The sequence below is a fragment of the Trichechus manatus genome, unplaced genomic scaffold, assembly GCF_000243295.1.
Source record: "Trichechus manatus latirostris isolate Lorelei unplaced genomic scaffold, TriManLat1.0 scaffold00002, whole genome shotgun sequence".
In the NCBI taxonomy this organism is placed as follows: Eukaryota; Metazoa; Chordata; class Mammalia; order Sirenia; family Trichechidae; genus Trichechus; species Trichechus manatus.
Window position 1 is genome coordinate 10,473,571 of NW_004443938.1, and position 23,263 is coordinate 10,496,833.

Sequence of the window (23,263 nt, forward strand, 5' to 3'; positions counted from 1 at the left end):
GAGGAAAAATCTTCTCGTCACTTAACACGGGCTTCCAGTCCGTGGACCTTTGAAACCAGAGGCGCGATTCTCCTCCACCCGCCTCTGGACAGCCCCCTCTTAGTTCTGAGGGCTTTGTATTCACTGAAGCAATGAGACAAGTGTTTTAGTGAAGACATGGTCAATAGCATTTTTTCCCTAAATACAGGATTTTCTATCCTTTGGGCCTTACTGAGAAGGAATTTGGCGCCTTTTCCTTTACTGAAAACCTACTCTTACCTGCATATTTTGACTTTCGCGCATTTGACTTGCTTTTCAGCAATCCCATTAACTTGAACAAAATAATTGCCATTAATTGTAACAATCTGCATGCATTCTACTCCTCAATTTTATTTCTAGCACGACTATAATGTCAACATGGCTTCGCATCTCTTTTAGCACTGTCTTCAGCGAAAGAATCTCTACATTCATTAAGAAAAAAAGTGTAGAAGACATTAACTAAAAGCTCCGCCCTTCAAAGCCTGTACAGGCTGCCTCTACTTTCCAACAACCAATTAACTGTGCGGAGATTTTGAAAATACGGTTGAAATCATTCAATGAGCACACATTTAAACTTTTTAAAACTTAGTATGATATCAAAAAGATTTCTACATTATTGACTACTTTGTAAACATGGTTTAACCATCTCTGTAACATTATACCAAATGGATAAGCCAGAAGCCATCAAGGCAACTCCGTCTCATAGCACCCCCATACTTGTCAGAGCAGAACCGCACTCCGTAGGGTTTTCAGTGGCGGACTTTTCATTCTCCTGGTGTATTTTACCATTCCTTCTACTACATGTCCAGGTTGTTCACAACTTTTCATTATTAGCCCTCTTGTGAATCACTTTTAATACCCGTAGAGAGCTTTGTTGTGGTTGTGGTTGTTAGATGCCGTCCAATCAGTTCCGGCTCATAGCGACCCTGCGTACAACAGAACGAAACACTGCCCTGTCCTGCGCCATCCTCACAATCATTGCTCTGTTTGAGCCCATTGTTGCAGCCGCTGTGTCAGTCCATCTCATCAGGGGTCTTCCTCTTTTCTGCTGACCACCTACTTACCAAGCACGATGCCCTTCTGCAGGGAGTGGTCCTTCCTGCAATGAACATCCTCAGACCTGTCCCCTGATGAAGAGGTTTGAGAATTCCTTTGGGATGTATGCACAGGAGTGTAACTGCTGGGTCATCGGATGTGTATGTGGACACCTCATCTGCATAAGTAATGCCAGGTTGTTCTTGAGACTAGCTCTGTGTGCCCACCAGTAGTCTATCTGCACCCACCAACACTTGGCGTCACCCAGCTTTCTACTTTTTAACTAGTCTAAGATGAATCCCTGGGTGGCACACCTGGGTAAGTGCTCGGCTACTAACTGAAAGGTTGGTGGGACGAATCCACCCAGCAGGGACTCAGAAGACAGGCCTGGTGATCTATTTCCAAAAAATCAGCCACTGAAAACTCTGTGGAGCACAGGTCCACTCTGACACACATGGGGTTGCCATGAGTCAGAATCAACTTGACAGCAACTGTTTTGTTTTGTTTAAGTAAGTGTAAAGTGCTACCTCATTGTTTTCATTTGCATTTCTCTGCTTAGGAGTGAATCTGCACCTCGTCCTGTGCTTACTGGTCTTTGGACTTCCCCTCCAGAAAACCATCCATATCCTTTGCACATTCTTTGACAAGCCTTCCTATCTTTTTCTTGTTGATTTACAGAAGTTCCTTCTATTTTCTAGAGACACTGGTGAATCCCTTGCTGGCCCAGACACTGTAGCTATCTTTTTTCAGTTTCTCTATCCTGCAGGTCCAGACTTTGGGCAAGTTTCCTAATCTCGCTGTACCTTACTTTCCTCCTCTGTAAAATGGGAATAACAGCAGGTGCTTCACAGGGTGTGTGGGGCTGAATGAGTTAACACATGCAACGCACTCAGAACAGAGTCTGCACACAGAAGCATTACTTAGGTGTCAGCTCCACATAAGTACCAGTATTAGTCAGTCATTCTTCGCTTAACTGGTTCTGTGGTGTCCTTCATTAAACAGAGATCCCATTTTCATATAATCGATGAATCAATTTTTAGATTATAATTTGTACTTTTGAAGTTGAAAAGTGATCCAACCAAATATGGAAATTATCCAACAATATCACACATAAGTAAAATTTTGCTGAAGATCATTCAAAAATGGCTGCAGCAGTATATTGACAGGAACTTCCAGAATTTCAAGCTGGAATCAGAAGAGGATGTGGAACCAGGGATATCATTGCTGATGTCAGATGGATCCTGGCTGAAAGCAGAGAAGACCGGAAAGATGTTGACCTGTGTTTTATTGACTATGCAAAGGCATTTGACTGTGTGGATCATAACAAATTATGGATAACATTGCGAAGAATGGGAATTCCAGAACACTTAATTGTGCTCATGAGGAACCTGTACTTAGACCAAGAGGCAGTGGTTCGAACAGAACAAGGGGATACTGTGTGGTTTAAAGTCAGGAAAGGTGTGCGTCAGGGTCATAGCCTTTCACCGTACTTATTCAATCTGTATGCTGAGCAAATAATCTGAGAAACTGGACTATATGAAGAAGAATGTGCCATCAGGATTGGAGAAAGACTCATTAACAACCTACAATATGCATATGACACAACTTTGCTTGCCAAAAGTGAAGAGGACTTGAAGCACTTACCGATGAAGATAAAAGACGACAGCCTTCAGTATGGATTGATTTCGCCTCAACATAAAGAAAACAAAAATCCTAACAATGGGACCAATAACAACATCACGATAAATGGAGAGAAGACTGAAGTTGTCAAGGGTTTCATTTTACTTGGATCCACAATCAACACTCATGGAAGCAGCAGTCAAAGATATCAAAAGATGCATTGCCTTGGGCAAATCTGCTGCAAAAGACCCCTCTAAAGTGTTAAAAAGCAAAGATGTCACCTTGAAGACTAAGGTGCACCTGATCCGAGCCATGGTGTTTCCAATCACCTCGTATGCATGTGAAAGCTGAACAATAAATAAGGAAGACCGAAGAAGAATTGATGCCTTTGAATTGCGGTGTTGGTAAAGAATACTGAATATACCATGGACTGCCAAAAGAATGAACAAATCTGTCTTGGATGAAGAACAACCAGAATGCTCCTCAGAAGCAAGGATGGCAAGACTACGCTTCACATACTTTGGACATGTTATCAGGAGGGATCAGTCCCTGGAGAAGGACATCCTGCTTGGTAAAGTAGAGGGTCAGCAAAAAAGAGAAAAACTCTCAAGGAGATGGATTGACACAGTGGCTGCAACAATGGGCTGAAGCATAACAACGATTGTGAGTATGGCACAGGACTGGGCAGTGTTTTGTTCTGTTCTACCTGGGGTAGCTATGAGTCAGAACCAACTCAAAGGCACCTAACAACAACAATCACGATGTTGCTTATTGGTCCAGTTGTGAGGATTTTTGTTTTCTTTACGTTGATGCGAAATCAATCCATACTGAAGGCTGTGGTCTTTGGCCTTCATTGTTAAACATACAAATTACGTATTAGCATTAATTCAAATGCTTTGGGAAAGGGAAACTGTGAGGGTGGATTTTTTGTGACTGGTTTAGGGGAGGCGGGTCAGGACACCTTTCCATCTTGGCAGAGCTAATGCTGGATTCCCAGAGCTTTCATAGTTAATTGCTTTTTAAGAAAAATAGGTTAAAGAGAGACTGCGAATACAGAAAAAGCAGTCAATGTATGTCGTTGTTGTGTGCCATTGAATCAATTCCAACTCATAGTGACTCTATGTGACACAGTGGAACTGCCCCATAGGGCTTTCTAGGCTACATCTTTACAGGAGCAGATCACCAGGTCTTTCTCCTGAGGAGCAGCTGGGTGGGTTCGAACCACCAACCTTTAAGTTAGCCGCCAAGGGCTTAACTGTTACACTACCCAGACTCCTTCGTCAATATATAGTTATTAAACTTTAAAATAATTTATGGCCTGTGTGTCTGGTGGTGCAGTGGTTAAGTGCTCGGCGGCTAACTGAAAGGTCAGTGGTTTGAACCCGTCAGCCCCTCTGAGGGAGAAAGATGTGGCAGTCTGCTTCCGTAAAGATTACAGCCTTGGAAACCCTGTGGGGAAGTTCTACTCTGTCCTATGCAGTTGCTATGAATTAGAATCGACACCATGGCAATGGGTTGGGTGTATCTTTTATACTTGGACAGAGTGTATAGTTTAAAAAAAGAAAAATAATTTAAGTGAAATATCTAAAAAAGATTGGTAAGAAAAAATATCTAATTGCATAGCTTGCCTTTAAAAAAAGAACTGAAAACTGGGTATTATGAAGAGTCCAAAATCCCAAACCCATTGCCATCCAGTCAACTCTGACTCATAGCCATCCTATAGGATAGAATACATAGCAACCCTAGAGGACAGAATAGAACTGCCCCACAGGGTTTCTAAGGCCATAATCTTTCCAGAAGCAGACTGCCACATCTTTCTCCCAAGGAGGGACTGGTGGATTTGAACCACTGACCTTTCGGTTAGCAGCCAAGCACTTAACGATTGCGCCACCAGGGCTCCTTCTACTATAAATACTTGGAAAGTGCATGAAATCTATTTTTACCTTCTAGTGATTGTAATAAGGTAATAATTCAAAGTCATGCAGCATCATTGTGTAACTCAGAAGATAAGCCAGGATGAATCTTTCCGGGACTCTATTTACAGAATTTAATGCAATTCGTTCCAAAAAATCATTACGTATAATAAAACATTGCTGTTCAAACATAGACCTTTCCTTAGCGCCAACAGCTCCAATCCTTCAATGCTTGCTCAACAAGATTGTGTTTCAGCCCTATCATCAACTGTGTGTTGTTTTTAATCTCCTGGCATCCTGACTTGTCAAAACCACAAAGCTGGACTTAATTGTAGCCTTCTGTTGCTTCATAAACTAGCCTGTTTGCTGTAGACCATTAAATAAACTGCCAGGGCTTTCCTCTGGCCAAAGAAATCCAGATGCTAAGGTGTCTTTTTTGATATTTCTTATTTTGCTGAACACCACAAGCTCCCTTTGCCCAATTTTAAATTTAGTATGATTGATTGTTACATTTATTGTTTTCATGTTTTGTGGAAATTAGAGAATAAGTCTCTAAGCAAGAAATGAGCATTAATATGTATAAGGTTCAATGCAGTATCTTACAACATGGATTTTTATCTCTGTTAGGTATTAAGCTATTTTCATGGATTAAATTTTAGTGTCTATTCAATGTCAAGAAAACTAGATTGCCTAATCGATAACACAATTTAGCCCAAATTTACCTCAACCCCAACCTGAATTTCAATTTTCATTATTACTGCCCACTGTTACCGCAGTCCACCACATGTCTGTCAGTTTGTCACACTGTGGTGGCTTTCGTGTTGCTGTGACGCTGGAAGCTATGCCACCAGTATTTCAAATACCAGCAGGGTCACCCTTGGTAGACAGGTTTCAGCAGAGATTCCAGACTAAGACAGACTAGGAAGACGGACCTGGCAGTCTACTTCTTAAAAGATTGGCCAGTGAAAACTTTATGAATAGCAGAGGAACATCGTCTGATACAGTGCCAGAAGATAAGCCCCTCGGGTTGGAAGGCACTCAAAATACAACTGGGGAAGAACGGCCACCTTAAAGTACAGTCAACCTGAATGACATGGATGGAGTCAAGCTTTCGAGACCTTCATTTGCTGATGCGGCATAACTCAAAATGAGAAGAAACAGTTGTAAACACTGGAGCATGGAATGTGGGAAGTATGAATCTAGGAAAATTGGAAATTGTCAAAAATGAAATGGAATGCATAAACATTGATATCCTAGGCATTAGTGAGCTGAAATGGACTGGTATTGGCCATTATAAATTAGACAATCATATGGTCTACTACGCCGGGAATGACAAATTGAAGAGGAATGGTGGCACATTCGTCATCAAAAAGAACATTTCAGGATCTATTCTGAAGTACAACACTGTCAGTAACAAGATAATACCCATACGCCTACAAGGAGAAACAGTTAATCCAACTAGTATTCAAATTTACGCACTAACCATTAACACCAAAGATGAGGAAATTGAAGATTTTTATCAACTTCTGCAGTCTCAACTGATCAAACATGCAAGCAGGATGCATTGATAATTACTTTGATTGTAATTTGAAAGTTGGAAACAAAGAAGAAGGATTGGTAGTTGGAAAATATGGCCTTGGTGACAGAAACAATGATGGAGGTTGGATGGTAGAATTTTGCAAGACCAACAACTTCTTCATTGCAAATAACTTTTTCAACAACAAAAACGGTGTCTATACACGTGGACCTCACCAAATGGAAAACACAAGAATCAAACTGACTACATCCGAAAGACAGACAATGGAAAAGCTCAATATCATCACTCAGAACAAGGCCAGGGGATGACTGTGGAAAAGACCTTCATTTCTCATATGCAAGTTCAAATTGAAGGTGAAGAAAATTAGAACAAGTCCACAAGAGCCAAAATACGACCTTGCGTATATCCAAGCTGAATCTGGAGACCATTTCAAAAACAGATTTGATGCACTGAACACTAATGACCAAAGACCAGATGAGTTGTGGAATGACATCAAGGACATCATACATGAAGAAAGTAAAAGGTGATTGAAAAGACAGGAAAGAAAGAAAAGACCAAAATGAATGTCAGGAGAGACTGTGAAACTTGCTCTTGAATGCTTATTAGCTAAAGTGAACAGAAGAAATCATGCAGTAAAAGAGCTGAACAGAAGATTTCAAAAGGCAGCTGGAGAAGACAAAGTATTATAATGATACGTGCAAAGACCTGGAGATAGAAAACCAAAAGAGAAGCATACACATGGCATTTCTCAAGCTGAAATAACTGAAGAAAAAATCAAGCCTTGAGTTGCAGTATTGAAGTATTCTGCGGGCAAAATATTGAATAAATATTCAAATATTGACTGACACAGGAAGCATCAAAAGAAGATTGAAGGAATACATACAAAAAGAATTGGTCTATGTTCAACTATTTCAGAAGGTAGCATATGATCAAGAACTGACGGTATTGAAGAAAGAAGGCCAAGCTGTGCTGAAGGCATTGACAAAAAAACAGGCTCCAGGAGTTAACAGAATCACAATTGAGATGTTTCTACAATGGGATGCAACACTGGAAGCGCTCACTCATTTGCTCACTAGTCTCTGCCAAGAACTTTGGAAGACAGCTTCCTGGCCAACGGGCTGGAAGAGATCCATATTTGTGCCTATTCCAAAGAAAGGTGATCCAACAGAATGTGGAAATTATTGAACAATATCATCAATATTATATACAAGTAAAATTTTGCTGAAGATCATTCAAAAGTGGTTGCAACAGTACATCAACAGGGAACTCAGGAATTCAAGCTGGATTCAGAAGATGACGTGGAACGAGGGATATCATTACTGACGTCAGATGGATCTCGGCTGAAAGCAAAAAAATACCAGAAAGATGTTTACCTGTGTTTTATTGACTATGCAAAGGCATTCGACTGTGTGGATCATAACAAATTATGGATAACATTGTGAAAAATGGGAATTCCAGAACATTTAGTTGTGCTCATGCAGAACCTATACATACACCGAGAGGCAGTCGTTCAACCAGAGCAAGGGGATGCTGCATGGTTTACTATCAAGAAAGATGTGCGTCAGGGTTGCATCCTTTCACCATACTTATTCAATCTGTATGCTGAGCAAATAATCTGAGAAGCTGGACTATATGAAGAAAAATGTGGCATCAAGATTGGAGGAAGACTCATTAACAACCTGCATTATACAGGTGACACAACCTTGCTTGCTGGAAGTGAAGAGGACTTGAGGCACTTACTGATGAAGATCAAAGACCACAGCCTTCAACATAAAGAAAACAAAAATCCTCACAACTGGACCAATAAGCAACATCATGATAAATGGAGAAAAGACTGACGTTGTCAGTATTTCATTTTACTTGGATCCACAATCAATGCGCATGGAAGCAGCAGTCGGGAAATCAAAAGCCATATTGCATTGGGCAAATCTGCTGCGAAACACCTCTCGAACGTGTTAAAAAGCAAAGACGTCACCTTGAGGACTGAGGTGCACCTGACCCAATCCATGGTATTTTCAATTACATCATGTGCATCTGAAAGCTGGACAATTAATAAGGAAGACCAAAGAATCGATGCCTTTGAATTCTGGTGTTGGCAAAGAATATTGAACATACCATGGACTGACAGAAGAATGAACAAGTCTGTATTGGAAGAAGGAAAGCCAGAGTGCTCCTTGGAAGCAAGGATGGCGAGACTTCATCTCAGGCACTTTGGACGTGTTATCAGGAGGGACTAGGCCTGGAGAAGGACATCATGCTTGGTAAATTAGAGCGTCAGAGAAAAAGAGGAAAGCCTTCGAGAAGATGGACTGACACAATGGCTGCAACAATGGGCTCAAACATAACAACGATTGTGAGGATGGCGCAGGACTGGGCAATGTTTCGTTCTGTGGTGCATAGGGTGACGATGAGTCGGAACCGACTGGACAGCACCTCACAACAACAACATTACTGCAGTGCGTTCGTCCACATGTGGCGGGCTAGGAGTGGAGAGTGTTTTCTCTAAGTAAAATTTCCAAGACAGGACAAGCAATGTGATATGGTGGGACCTATTTTTCCCTATTTTGACAGTCTACATGGCAATTAAGGAGCCCTGGTGGTGCAATTGTTAAGTGCTCAGCTGCTGACTGAAAGGTCAACGGTTGAAACTTACCTAGTGGCTCCATGGGAGAAAAGACCCAGCAATCTTCTCCCATAAAGGTTACATCCTTGGAAACCCTATGGGGCAGTTCCGCTCCGTCCTATCGGGTCATTATGATTCAGAATCGACTTGATGGCCCTCAACAACAATATATGGCAATTGCAAGTGGCACAAAAGACATGAGGCCGATTTGTCTGTTGACCCAACTAGAGTATAGGCATGAGCCAGAGAGGTGCCTTCTAACCACAGCACCCTTGGGACACCTTTTGCTATCAGATTGATTGAAGGCTTTCTAATGCTTGTGAAGAAGCATGCTCTGGAAGAGATTCATGTCAGAAAGATATTTTAGTGCCTTTAAAAACCGCTCCCTCAAAGAAGTGCTCAGCGGTTCCTCAAAAGGTTGAACAGAACGAGTATATGACCTAGCAGTTCCACTCCTAGGTATATACCCCAAAGAACTGAAAGCAGGGACTCAAACAGACAGACGTCAATGTTCATTGCAGCACTATTAACAGCAGCCAAAAAGTGGGAACAACCCAAGTGGCCACCGACAGATGAACAGATAAACAAATGAGTATACACAGACACAATGGAATAGTCTTCAGCCGTGAAAAAGAATGGAGCTCTGATACATACTACAAAATGGAGGAACCCTGAAACCATCATGCTGAGTAAAATGTCAAGACACCGAAAGACAAATACTATATGATCTTATATGAAATATCAAGAACATGCAAATGGTAGAGACAGGACGTAGATTAGTGGTTACCATGGGCTGGGGGAGGGAAGAATAGGGAGTTACTGCCTAATGAGGACAAAGTTCCTGCTTAGGGTGATGAAGAAGTTTTATAAACAAATAGTGATGATGGCTGTATAACACTATGAACATAATTAATGTCACTGAATTGCACACGTAAAAATGACAACTTTTATGTTACATATATTTGACCACAATAAGAAACGGGGGGCAGGACCAGGGAGGAGGAAACGGGGACAGGGTTGTGTGCATGCCTCTGAGCACCGTGGAGAGTCCCCCTCTCAGTTCCACATGGCTCAGTGTCACCAGTGAGGTGACAGCTGGCTGCCAGTTGCTGGTCTGCTATCCCAGCTGGCCAGAGAAGGCCTCCACAGAGGGCCTCAGTGTTTGCTTATTGGTCCAGTTGTGAGGATTTTTGTTTTCTTTATGTTGAGGTGTAATCCATACTGAAGGCTGGAGTCTTTGATCTTCATCAGTAAGTGCTTCAAGTCCTCTTCACGTTCAACAAGCAAGGTTGTGTCATCTGCATATCACAGGTTGTTAATGAGTCTTCCTCCAATCCTGACGCTCCATTCTTCTTTATATGGTTCAGCTTCTCGGCTTATTTGCTCAGCATACAGATTGAATAGGTATGGTGAAAGTACAACCCTGATGCACACCTTTCCTGGCTTTAAACCATGCAGCATCTCCTTGTTCTTTTCCTTCACGCATCTGTCAGTTTTTTGTACTGTGGGGGCCTGCGTGTTTCTAGGATGCTGGAAGCTATGCCACCGATATTCAAATGCCAGCAGGGTCACCCATGGTGGACAGGTTTCAGCTGAGCTTCCAGATTAAGACGGACCAGGAAGAAGGACCTGGCAGTCTACTTCTGAAAAAAAATTAGCCAGTGAAAACCTTATGATAGCAGCAGAACATTGTCTTCTGTATATGCCCTGTACCTATGGTCTTCGTCTCCAAGGCCTGCCATAACAAAATACCACAAAGTGGGTGCTTTACAGGAATTTATTGTCTCACAGTTCTGGAGGCTAGAAGTCCAAACCAGGGTCTCAGCTGTGTTGATTCCTTCTGTGGGCCTCTTCCCTAGCTTCTGGTGGTTGCCGGCAATCCTTGGTGTTCCTTTGTTGCTTATAGACACATCCTCCCCGGTGTGTGTGTGTGTGTGTGTGTGTGTGTGTCTGTGTGTGTCTGTGTGTGTTGGTCATCCCCTTGAGAAAATACCACTCAGAAGGGATGATTTTAGGACCCACCCTACTCTGGCATGACTTTGATAACAAAACAAAAACCCTGTTGCCGATCAGGGTTACCTTCACAGGTTTACAGGGGTTAGGACGTCAACATATCTTTTCGGTGACACAATTCAATCCACAACATACCCACATGCTGGGATGGGGGTCACAGCAATCCTAGGAGGAGGCTGTGTGGCTGACAGAAGGAGGCCTCAGATGAGGAACTTGTCACACAATTACTAAGTGGCTGAGACAAACAGTAAGATCCAGAGCCTCTGTGGGAATGCTTCTGGGAACAATTTCCCTTACGCTGGAGAAACTTTGTTTATTTGATTTTTAAATTTTATTAAATTTATTAAACAAATTTTAAAATGTCTTTGTTTATTTGATTTTTTCAAAGTTGATGCCAAACCAATTTGAATTAGTTTCAATTTAATTTTCACTCCTACCCTGGGTATTTAATATTTTTTTATGAATATCTGCTTCGAAACATTCATTTGAGAACCATGAAAGAAAGCTTATTTCTCCACCAAACCCATTGCCATTGACTCAATTTCAACTCATAGCGACCCTGTAGGACAGAGTAGAACTGCCCCATAGGGTTTCCAAGGAGCAGCTGATGGATTTGAACTGCCGACCTTTTGGTTAGCAGCCGAACACTTAACCACTGTGCCACCAGGGCTCCCATTTCTCAACAGATGTCAGCAAAACATTGCTTTAAAAAAATCATCATTTGTAAACATACAAACTACTTCCTCCCCATTGCCTGACCCCCATAAATGTGCTCTGATCAATCTTCAGAATAGAGGCTCTGGCTCTTGGTCCCCTCTGTTTGGGTTCCACAGGCATCAGCTTCCTCCCTTCCTGCCCTGCGTGCGTGCGTGGGGCTCAAGTCAAATGCTTTCTTTCATCTAGTGGTGTCACTCGGTGTCCAGTTGGCAGAGGCCCCATGAAACCAGAGCTGCCCTGTGCGTAGGCAGCGCATCAGCACTCACTGAGAACAGGCATCTGAGACGGGAGGTACTCGAGACTGGGGTGGGCGAGGAGCCTACAGAGAGCCAGGTGCTCTGGAGGCAGGGGCGTCATCACACACCCCAGAGGGAGTGCACCCTGCTCTCTACAAGTGCCATCCTAACAACGGTGTCTGTCTTCTCTCAGGAAAGTGCAAGCCCCTCAGCCTTGCTAGTTCATGGGGATTTGGGCTCGCATCCCAGAAACCTGCCAACACCCAACATCAGTAAATGTTCAGGCCAAAGGACAGAGTAGAACTGCCCCATAAAGTCAGAGCCACCAGAGCTCCCCTATCTCAACATGCAACTGTTAAAACAGTTACCAAACCAAGAACAGAGCCCTGGTGGCGCAGTGGTTAAGAGCTTGGCTGCTAACCAAAAGGTCGGCAGTTCAAATCCACGAGCCGCTCCTTGGAAACCCTATAGGGCAGGTCTACTCTGTCCTATAGGGTCACTATGAGTTGGAGTTGACTCGACAGCGTACAACAACAAACCAAGAATAATAAAGCACTCCGATGGTCTGGGTGGGAGACGGTTATCACTGGACTAGTCAACACTCTTAGGAGGAGCGTATTTAACTTCTCACATTATTTCAAATCTCCAAACTTTACCTTTGCCCTATTTTCTAAGACACAAGAAAACACAGACTCCCACACTTATTTTTAGGTTTTACGACAAATAAATGCCACACGGGTTAACAACAAAATCCATAAAAGCAATATTATATACCTCCTCAACAGATGCAATCTTATTAGAATAACTTTAAGATACCTAAATGTTGTCCCATTGAAGGATTAACGATCAGAAAATTGAGGGAACAGTGAGTGGGTGTGAAAGGGTTCTTCAGTTTCCCATAATGCTACTCAACCCTCCAGCTCCCACAGTGGAGGTTAAAACAGAAAGTCGGAGACTCACTTGTCCCCCAGCCATCTCCTTTGCTCCTGCCCTAGAAAATCCTAAAAGGAAGGCCATTGTCTCCTAAGACTATCCCATCTGACAGCAACAGTCGCCTTTGCAGCGACATTGATCATATTCACAGCATTTTGCAAACATTACCACTATTTATTTCTAGAACTTTTCATCACCCCAAACACAAACTCAGTACTCCTTAAACAATAACTCCCCATTCCCCCTTACCCTAGCCCCAAACCAAAAAAAAAAAAAAAAAAAAAAAACCACTGCCATCGAGTCGATTCCAACTCATAGCGACCCCATACTTACAGCAACCCTCTAGGACACAGTAGAACTACCCCACAGGGTTTCCAAAGAGTGGCTGGTGGATTTGAACTGCCGACCTTTTGGTGAGCAGCCAAGCTCTGCAGCACTGCACCACCAGGGCCCCACCCTAGCCCCAGGTTACCACTAACATACTTCCTGTCTCTATACATTTGCCTCTTTCAGATATCTCATATGAGTGGGATCACATACTATGTGTCCTTTTGTGTCTAACTTACTTCACTCAGCATAATGTTTACCGGGTTCATCCATGTCATACATGTATCAGAACTTCATTTCTCTTTATGGTCGAGTGATATTCCCTTGTACGGATGTACCACATGTTCTTTATCCGTTCATCCATCGATGGACACCGTCTGGCTATTGTGAATAGTGCTGCAGTGAACTTCGATGTACAAGTATCTGAGTTCCTGTTTTCAATTCTTTCGGGTAGATACCCAGGGGTGGAATTGCTGGGTCATATGGTAATTCTATGTTTAACTTTTTTGAGGAACCACCAAACTGTTTTCCACAGTGGCCTTACCCTTTGACATTCTCACCAGCAATGGACCAGGGCTCCCATTTCTCCACATAGGATCCCAGTGTTGTTAAGTATTTAACAATCATCCCCACGCTCACTACCTGCCTCTCCTTTTTAATATCCCCACACGCAGTTTTAAAAGTTCAGGTATCGAGTAACCTTACTCTCTGTGGGGTGTGCATGTTAGGCCCACGCTACCTGCGCAATTTAAATGCAGGGATTTTTTAACTAAATCGTATTTATTGATTCAGTGTCTTCCAAGCCCCTAAGCTGCATTCGTCATTACCTTTCTCTATTATCCCACAAGTAACAGACCCAAAGGTCTTGTACTCCAAGCACAGAGAAGAAAATTAAGAGCACAAGAATCCTTTAAAAGCTATGTTGCTGATGTCTCGCCCAGATCAAACGGCATTAGCCATTATTTGACAAGCTCGCCAGTCATCTGGTATCATAAAAAGCTGCACCAAGAACCTTAAGGAACTTTTGTCTTCTCCTCACAGAATATAAATAAACCCCTTTCTTGGTTATGCTTTAAGAAAGGAAAATGAGGAAGGACGTTGGAAAGGTTTTATTTTGTCGTGAAAGCTAGGTAGCGTTTGCTCACTCCGCTGTGGGCTGACGGGTCCATCACTGCCCTTCCCCACTGCTGAGGCCAGGCGTGCCCCAGGCCTTCGCTGGCCCCCAGGCCTGTGTCCAGCTGCCCCGGAGAGCACTTGGCCAGCAGCTCAAATGTGCTGCCGACTCCGTGACAGCTGAGAAAAGCCTCCACTGCAGAGTGGACATCAGCACCTAAATATGACGGTCCCGAGAAGCCAGCCGCCTGTCCTTCCAGATCTTTCTTGCTCCAGGTCACATCCTCCAAGTGAGGATTCTGCAGACACCAGATCAGTGTGTGGCCGGGAGTCCTGTGTGTGAAGTGTGGGCCTGTTTGTTCTTCTAATCCGGAGCCTGCAGTGGGATGTGACCAGTCCTCGGGGATCCAGAGGAGGGGGGCAGCAAGGGTCCAGCATCGTAAGGCGTTAAGAAGCTGCGCTGTTGGGGAGAGAAGGGCTTTTTTTTTTTGTCCTATTAAGGTCAATTTCAGGCTTGGCTCAGCCAAAATGATAAAAGGGGGAGGTAGGAAGGTCTTCCTAGAACAGGTAACTCTGAGCCAAAAGGTAAAAAAAGAAGCTTCCATGTGAAGAAAGATGAAAGAAAGGCACTTTGAGGAAAGGAAGAGTTTGTATAGGCGCCCAGAGGAGTCAGCCTTGCCCACCAGCTGGGGGTCACAGTCTGAGGGGCTGGAGCACAGGGCACCTTGGGGGAGAGGGGAGACACTGGCCAGGTAGGACCATACGGATTGTCTTGAAGGTACCAGCTTCCCTACCAACTTAACAGGTGCCTGCAACCCTGCCATCTTCCCCCACCAGAAAACATACTAAGCTGTTGTATTAGTCAGGCAGGCTCACAGGAAGAGCTGTAACAAACACCTCTCTCCCCCAAGTCTCAGTGGTTTAACACAAAAAAGTTAATTTCTCATTCGTTTTCCATTCCCATACAGATTGATGGAGGGAGTAAGGTCCCACTCCTCACATTCTTCCAGAAACCTAGCTCCTTCCTTCTCAGGACCCCACCACCCACTGGGGATTTGGAGTCCTCCGCCGGCAGGTGCAGGAAGAAGGAGTGTGAGGAGGATGGACAGAAGGGTGGTCTGGGCTCCAAGCCCAGAAGTGCCACATGCCACTTCCACCAACACCACTGACCAGGACTCCATCACACAGCCCCTCTGTGAGTTAGGAAATGGGAAATATAGCCTAGCCATGAGTACCCCACCCCTGCCCCTAAAAAGGAAATGCTCAGTATTCCCTGGTGGCATAATGGTTAAGAGTTCAGCTACTAACCTAAAGGTTGGCAGTTTGATTCCACCACCTGCTCCCTGGAAACCCTATGGCAACAGTTCTACTCTGTCCTATAGGGTCCTTATGAGTCGGAATCAACCCGACAGCAACTGTTTTGTTTTGTTTTTTTAAGGTAAGTTTATTAATGATTTATTGTGCTATACCAGGGGTCAGCCAGCTATGGTTCCTGGGTCAATCTGGTCCCAAGTCTGTTTCCCACACCTCCCAGCTCAAGAGTTTTTACTTGTCAACAGGAGCCCGTTTTCTCGAGCACCACCTATGGCAAGGCACAAGGACGGGCACCTGGCATGCATTCCGTCAGACCAAGTACTACAGTAGGTGTCATTATTCCCATTCTAGAGCTGAGGAAACTGAGACTCAGGGAGATGCAGTGAGTGCCCTCACTGCCGATATACAGTGAAGATGATGGGATTTAGGCCCAGATTTACCTGACTCCAAAGGACATAAGTGGTCTTTCCGCTACACCAAGCTCCCTCCTGCCAAGAGTCTTTAACCGAAAAAGCACACGCGCTCAGGTCCTCTCTGCTGGATATCCTGTTCTGTTGTGCCCCCTGCCTTTGCCCAGACGTCCACTCGAAGGTTTGCCAAGATTCCTAGGGAGGGTGGTTCAGTTATGGGCTCCTCCTCACCCACACCCCAATCAGTTGCAGGATTTTACTATCAGTTGTCCACCTCTGGAGAGCTCCAAGCTTTCTGAAAATGAAGAGCAGCGTCCATCAGAGAAAGTCTGAGACTCCTGCCTTGAGGTAAAGGGATGAGGCTTCAGGTCCAGCATCTGCAGAGCATGGCTGGGGGAGCCAACACTTAGGTCAACCACACATGTGGCAGCTCCAGTCACCACTCACATAACATTCTGCACAAAATGCCAGATCTCCCGCCCACCATCTCTCCACGCGTGGTCATTGGATCACCTGCATGGCCTCAGATGCTTGGGAAAAAGGAAGATTCCTGAGCCTCATCCTTGATCCTGTGATTCCAAATCTGCGGTGGGATCCAGGAATGCAAACTGACCACTGCTCCAGCGAGCACTCAGTCAACAGACCAGATGAAGTGACGAAGAAGACGAGAGAATGTGGTACCGCACAAACAGAACGACGAAGACGAGAGAAGGTGATGATGGCCCAACGAAATGATGAAGAAGATGAGAGAGTGTGATAAAGCCCAAATGAAGATGATGAAGGTGAAAACCAACCCAAATGGAATGATGAACATGAAAGACTGTGGTAATGCCCAAATGAAACGATAATGAAGATGTGATGACAGAACCTCCTTACCCTCTGAGGCTGAGGTGAAGGTCAACCTGCATCTGCCCTGATTTCACCCTCAATCTAGCCAGAAGAAGGCGCCTTCAGATCTAGTACCACCTCTTCACACTATTGTGTCACTGCAATGCTCTGCGCCAGGCCATGAATTCACAGGAGAATGAACTGTATCAGCTTAGTACCCCAGCCTAATCAAAAGAAAGCTAAAGCCAGTAATATAATTAATATAATGTCAGACAAAATAAACATTAAGACATAGAGTCCCTACACCATAATAAAAGGCTCATATCACTATGAAGACTTTTTAAATTCTAAATTTGTATGCATATACATCTAATATGTATGCATATTCCTCAACGTATATAAAAAAAAGAATCTGCTAGAAATATGAGAGACACTGACAAACCCACCAGCATAATGGCAGATTTCAGTGCTCTTCTTCAATAATTGATAGACCAAGCAGATGAAAACTTAACAGAAACATTAGAATATTTTAATAGCACAGTTGACAAGCTTCAAATATCAGACATCTATAAAATCCTGCAGAGGCACTGGGTGGTGGGAACACTTAATGCATTCAGCTGCTAACTGAAAGGTTGGAGGTCTCAGTCCACCCACGGGCTCCTTGGAAGAGAGGCCTGGTGATCTACTTCCAAAAAATCAGTCATTGAAAACACTATGGAGCACAGTTCAACACTGACATGCATGGGGTCACCGTGAGTCAAAGTTGACTCAATGGCAACTAGGTTTTCGTTGTTTTTTTAAAAAATAAAATTCTGCGGCTATTAACTAAAGACCACACATTCTTCTCAGGCACCGATGACTCTTACAAGGCCACACTGCAAGTTTCGATAAAATTCAGAGAACTGATACCATACAGACCACATTCTCTGACCATACTGCAGTGAAATTAGAAATCAACAATAAAAAGATGAAAATATTTGGAATTTAAAAACAAGCATCTAAGCAAATCACAGGTCAAAAAAGAAACAATAGTGGAAATTGTAAGTACTGAGAACAGAATAATAATTACAATACACATTTTAAAACTTGTTGGGTGCCGTCAAAGCAGTACATAGAAAGAAATTTATAGTTTTAAGTATTTATCTAGAAAAGCAGAAAGGCTGGAAATAATTGAGCTAAGCATTCAATCTAAACTGGGAAAAGCACACCAAAAATAACTCGAAAAACTGGCACAAATAAAAAAGAGGAGAAATTAATGAAATATAAAACAAATAATGTCATAGTCATTCTTTGAGACAATAATAAAACATTCTTCTGGTGAGATTGATTCAGCAAAAAAAAGAGGAAACAGAAACCAGTTGCTGTTGAGTCAACTCCAACTTGGAGTAGAACTGTGTTACACAAGGTTTTCAATGTCAAGAAATGAAACGACGTATCGCATTGGGTAAATCTGCTGCAAAAGACCTCTTGAAAGTGTTAAAAAGCAAAGACGTCACCTTGAGGATGAAAGTGGGTCTGACCCAAGCCATGGTGTTTTCAACTGCCTTACATGCGTGTGAAAACTGGACAATGAATAAGGAAGACCAAAGAATTGATGCCTTTGAATTGTGGTGTTGGTGAAGAATACTGAATATACCATGGACTGCCAGAAGAACGAACAAATCTGTCTTGGAAGAAGTACAACCAGAATGCTCTTTAGAAGCAAGGATGGCAAGACTTCATCTCAGGTACTTTGGACATGTTTTCAGGAGGGACCAGTCCCTGGAGAAGGACATCATGCTTGGTAAAGCAGAGGGTCAGTGAAAAAGAGAAGACCCTTAACAAGATAGATTGACACAGTGGCTGTGACAATGGGGTCAAACATAACAATGATCATGAGGATGGTATAGGGCCGGGCAGTGTTTCGTTCTGTTGTACGTAGGGTCGCTATGGGTCGGAACCGACTAGACAGAACCTAACAACGACAGCAGATTACCAAGCCTTTCTTCTGGGGTGCCTCTGGGAAGACTTGAATCTCCAACCTTTCAGTTAGCAGCTGAGCACATTAACCATTTGCACCATACAGTGACCCCAAAGGAGAGTGACGGCACAAATAAACGATGTTAGAAATAAAGGCAATACAAAAGTAAGATCTTTCTTCAGTGCCCATAGCAGACCAGAAACTCAGCCTAGTCCAAAACCTGGGTCTGGTTGAACTCTCTTCTCCAGTGCCTACACAGTGCAATTGCAGGTTTAATAAATAGTCAGGAGAAGGGGGATGGTGGCATGGATGTCTGTGACTGGCCCACCAGTTGTTTCTCTGTCTTGGAATGGATTTGTGAGAAGCAGCAGAGTCACATGAAGCTTGCAGATAACCCTGGGAACAACTCAGACACCACTCTCTCCAGTGGGGCAGTTCCATCCCTCAAGTTGCCTTTCCTTTTATTCTGAGAGAAAAATGATCTGGGAAAGAAAAACAAGGGCCAGTCGGTTTATTTTTAAAGGTGTTCTAAAGCGTGGTTCCTCGTGAGAACTGGAAAGAGGCTCTTTTTTTTTTTTTCCACCCATGATATACTATCAACCTTTAAAAGTCCTAACGTCCATTTTAAAGACTTCTTTTCCTGGGCAAGTTGAAATGTCTAAACTATTGATATATTTGGGGGTGAGGCTCTGTCTCACTTCTCTATATTACGTCATGCTTGATTCTGCCCAAATGTCTGGCCACCAGATAAAGCTGAGATTCTGAAATTAGAAAAGTCTACATTGAAGAAGTTAAATGCAGGCAAAAAAAAAAAAAAAAATCCACTGCCTTGGAAGGAAAATAACTAAGAAAAAGCACGTGGGGGCATTAGATGGATGCTGCCCCGCCGTATGCACTCAGCATTGACTTCTGACTTAACTCCTTGGAGAGGTTTAGCTTTGTAAGATATCAAGAGGGTGGATGGGGCTTAAGTGACCAATTTGCTCCTCTCACATCAAGAGAACAGAGAACCACTGCCACTGAATGAAGGCCCAGGCTCCCTCTCCCATCTGCTCCTGACTGTGGGTCTTGATGCCTTGAAACAGAACAGACAGACATGTTGGCCAGAGAACCACGGTAGGAACAAAAAAAACGCAGAGGTTCAACAGGGCTCCCTACAGGTTTGGAGATGTGAGTTATTATGGGTGTTATGTTTTGTGGAGCCACCAACCTGCAATGAAGACCCCTGATCTGAATCCTCTTTGGCTACATACAAGCCGTGGGAGCCTGCAGGTTCTGTAGCATCTCCAATCTCCAGATCCTCCTCTGAACAGCCAGGACAATGACACAGGCCTCCCAACAGCGCAAGGATGAAACCCATCATACGGAGGTGCTTTGGAATCTGGTCAGCTCTTCCACCTTTTAAACTCTCCCAATGCACCCCTCCCATGCTTCATATGTCAGATTTCAAGTCTATAAAAATACACTGGGTACTCAGTGTCAGCTGAAGATATAACTGCAGTTGCTTTAATTGGTCTGTCAATTGAAAGAGTAAAAACTATTTGGATCATATCCAAAACCAAAGACAGCAAGACATTAGCCCCCCTGAACTCTGAGAGAGAATGGGTTATCCTGGATGGCTGAAATTCCTCAGTAGACGGGGGTGTTCATCTTACGAATCAAAACATGAAGCCAAACAAACCAAAAGAAGCAAATTTTTTTAGGATAAAAAGCTCTTCAATATGCCTGACAAGTTTGTCTATGAAGCAGGGCACCCTGAACATCATGACACTTTCCCTGGATGACTTCTGATCACAGTTCTGAGCACACTGAACAGTCAGTGATGACATCAGCAACATCATTAGTGAGGACGCTGGTGGCATTGGCAAGCCTAGAAAGGGCTTAAACCAAACTCTTCATTCACAGATGTGAAAGCTAAGTTCACTGGAAACAGTGCCAGAGCCCAGGTCTCTGACTTCCCACCACTCTACGCTGTCTTTCAGGAGCTCCTGACCCTCATGAGACCACCTGTCCCTCCGTGAAATAACCCCAGAAAGTTGAGCTTCTAAAGTATCTGTCTGGACATTAACCTACAGCTTTTTATGTCTCCCTTCTTTGATGTCACCGATCATGTTCACTCAGCAAACACCACTCAAGTTTGTTTGTGTGCATTTTGCCGCTTAAGGCTCATTTCATTCTTCATTGGAGGTTTAAATGTCTTCAAAAATCGGGTGTCTGCTCTCCAGGTAGGCTCTCTTGGACATGTTATCAGGAGGGACCAGTCCCTGGAGAAGGACATCATGCTTGAAAGCAGAGGGTCAGTGAAAAAGAGAAGACCCTCAACACCTGGGAAGTAAGCACTAGCAGGCCTGCTGAGTGGAACAGAGAGAGCCACCTGAGGCCTTCACCCCAGGGAAGGATGAGTGACGAGGCACCTTTCCTAGTCCACAGCTTACCCATTTCCCCTGTGGAATCCCTGACGGTGAGACCACCACAGCTTATAGAGCAGTCCCGAGTATCACCCAGGGACTACAAAGACATCAACGACACCAAATACAGATACACTTTGTCTCCCTGGGGCTGCCATGCGATTTTATCTCTAGAGCACTTAGCACAGGACCATGCACAGTATACTAACCACCCACATGAGGCATTAGAGAACAGTACACAACCTCAAAGATCTAAAATCCAACTCAAGAGAGATGAAGGACCAGACCCAAGAACACTGTTAATGGTGGTAGAAAAGGCACTCCTAACGCCTAACTCATGGAGCTCTGGTGGTGCAGTGGTTAAGTGCTAGGGCTGCTAACCAAAAGGTCAGCAGTTCAAATCTACCAGCCGTTCCTTGGAAACCCTGTGGGGCAGTTCTACTCTGTCCTATAGGATCGCTATGAGTTGGAATCGACTTGAGGGCAATGGGTGGGGTTGGGTTGGGTTTTAACTCCTAATTGAGCGTTTTGGAAGAAAGGCCTGGGATCTCCTTCCGAAAGATCACAGACATTGAAAATGCTATGGAGGCTGTTCTACTGTGAAACACATGGGTTGGCCGTGAGTCGCAAACGACTGAATGACAACTGGCAGATAACCCAGTGCTTTGCCATTATTCACATAGGTGCTGAAAAATGTTGGTTATGACAATAAATAAGACAACATTTTACTTGCCCAGTTTAGCTGAGGATATTCGATCATTTTTCAAAAAATTAAATTGAGCTATGATTTAAGTTCAATGAAACTGCTCACTCCTGTGACCCCTGTTCATCCGAATCAGTTTCTGAATTAATTATTACAAAGTGACTGCACTCCACTGTTGGAACGCAAAACCGTGCAAACTACCATCCCAACCAAGGGGCAGGAACAGAGTCCTCGTTCACCAAAGGTGACCAGGTGACCAGGAACCACTAATCCCCAAATGCAGTGCCTGCCCAAAGATATCCTACAAAAAGTGGGGAACTCCCCCACTGTGCCCCAACTGGCCATCCCCTGAAAATGGGGGTCCAGTCTGTAAGTGGGGTCCACTTTGTACGGTCACAGGTTTGTAACCCTTCCAGCTGCTTTCCCGTGATTTCTCAGCGGGAAGAAATGGAAACTCCTAGCCAATACCTCAGCTTTCCCAACTTCCCTCAGTGGTTGCTCTTTGTCCCAAGGCGCTGTGACCAAAACCATCCCCGGAGAGGCCTTGACCTCTGTCCGGGAACATTTCCGATCGTTCATGGAGGCAACGGAAAAGCTGTGCCTTCTTTCCTTTGCCCTCTGGAGACATGTGGCTCGTCCCAGGCCTTTGCGTTCTCTCCAACGAATCTCCCATCATTTCCAACCATCGCCCGAACATATCTCAGAGAGACAGGAATAGCACTGGGTGCTTTCGGTGACTCCTGGGAAGGGCTGTGTGAAGCAGCTTTCAACTTGGAATCTTTAACAGCTTTCCTGCACACCTGAAACCCAAGCTCTCGCCATTAATTCACTAGCTTTACAATGAAAAGAAAGGCACTTCCCAGGCGTTTCCGACGCCGCACTTTAGAGTGTGAAATTCACGCCGGCGGTCCCCAACGGTGCCCAACAGGTCCTTTTCTCCACGGACTTTCCCAGGTGGCAACTCCTCGCCCTTCTCCCAGGCGGGAGCGGCGCGCCCCGCGGGGCACCTGAGGGCCACCGGGCCGCTCCCTGCTGGGCCTTACCTCGCTGACAATGGTGGAGTGGGACTGCGCGTAGCGCCAGCCGCCGCGGCAGGGCACTAGGGGTGCCGAGCGGTTGGGGAAGGCAGCAAGCGGGTCCGCGCAGCTGAGCGCGCCGGGCGCGTCGGTGGCGGCGCTGGCGTTGGCCGCCTCCAGAAGGTAGCGCTCGCAGCGACCGTCGCCGCGGCCCTCGGGGGACGCGGACCCGGGGCGCGTGGGCGCCGTGCGGCTCCACTCCTCCTCGGCGCTCCAGCCACAGCGCTCGGCCAGCGCGGCGGCGCTCGGCCCGCGGCACCAGTAGTGGTCGGGGTTGGGGCCCAGGAAGACCACGCTGACGAAGAGAAAGGCGAAGGTGACGCCGGTCATGCACAGCAGCAGGAACACGCGCCTCTGGAAGCGCCCGAACTCGCCGGCCTGCCGCAGCGCCTCATCGAACGAAGGCATGGTGACCCCGCCGCTCTACGAGGGCCGCCGGACCCCGCTGCGCTCCGAGGGCGATCAGATCCCGCCGAGCG

General features: G+C 44.8%; 1 protein-coding gene across 1 annotated transcript in view; it reads right to left on the reverse strand.

Moving 5' to 3' along the window:
• The window catches only part of SLC22A3 (solute carrier family 22 member 3), a 112,537-nt gene extending 89,335 nt beyond the window's left edge, over window positions 1-23,202 (reverse strand). Inside the window, exon 1 of the mRNA XM_004368794.1 lies at window positions 22,752-23,202. Within this exon, the coding sequence (XP_004368851.1) occupies window positions 22,752-23,192 (441 nt within the window). The 5' untranslated portion in view covers window positions 23,193-23,202. The remainder of the gene's footprint in view (window positions 1-22,751) is intronic.
• Between the last annotated feature and the right edge of the window lie 61 nt (window positions 23,203-23,263).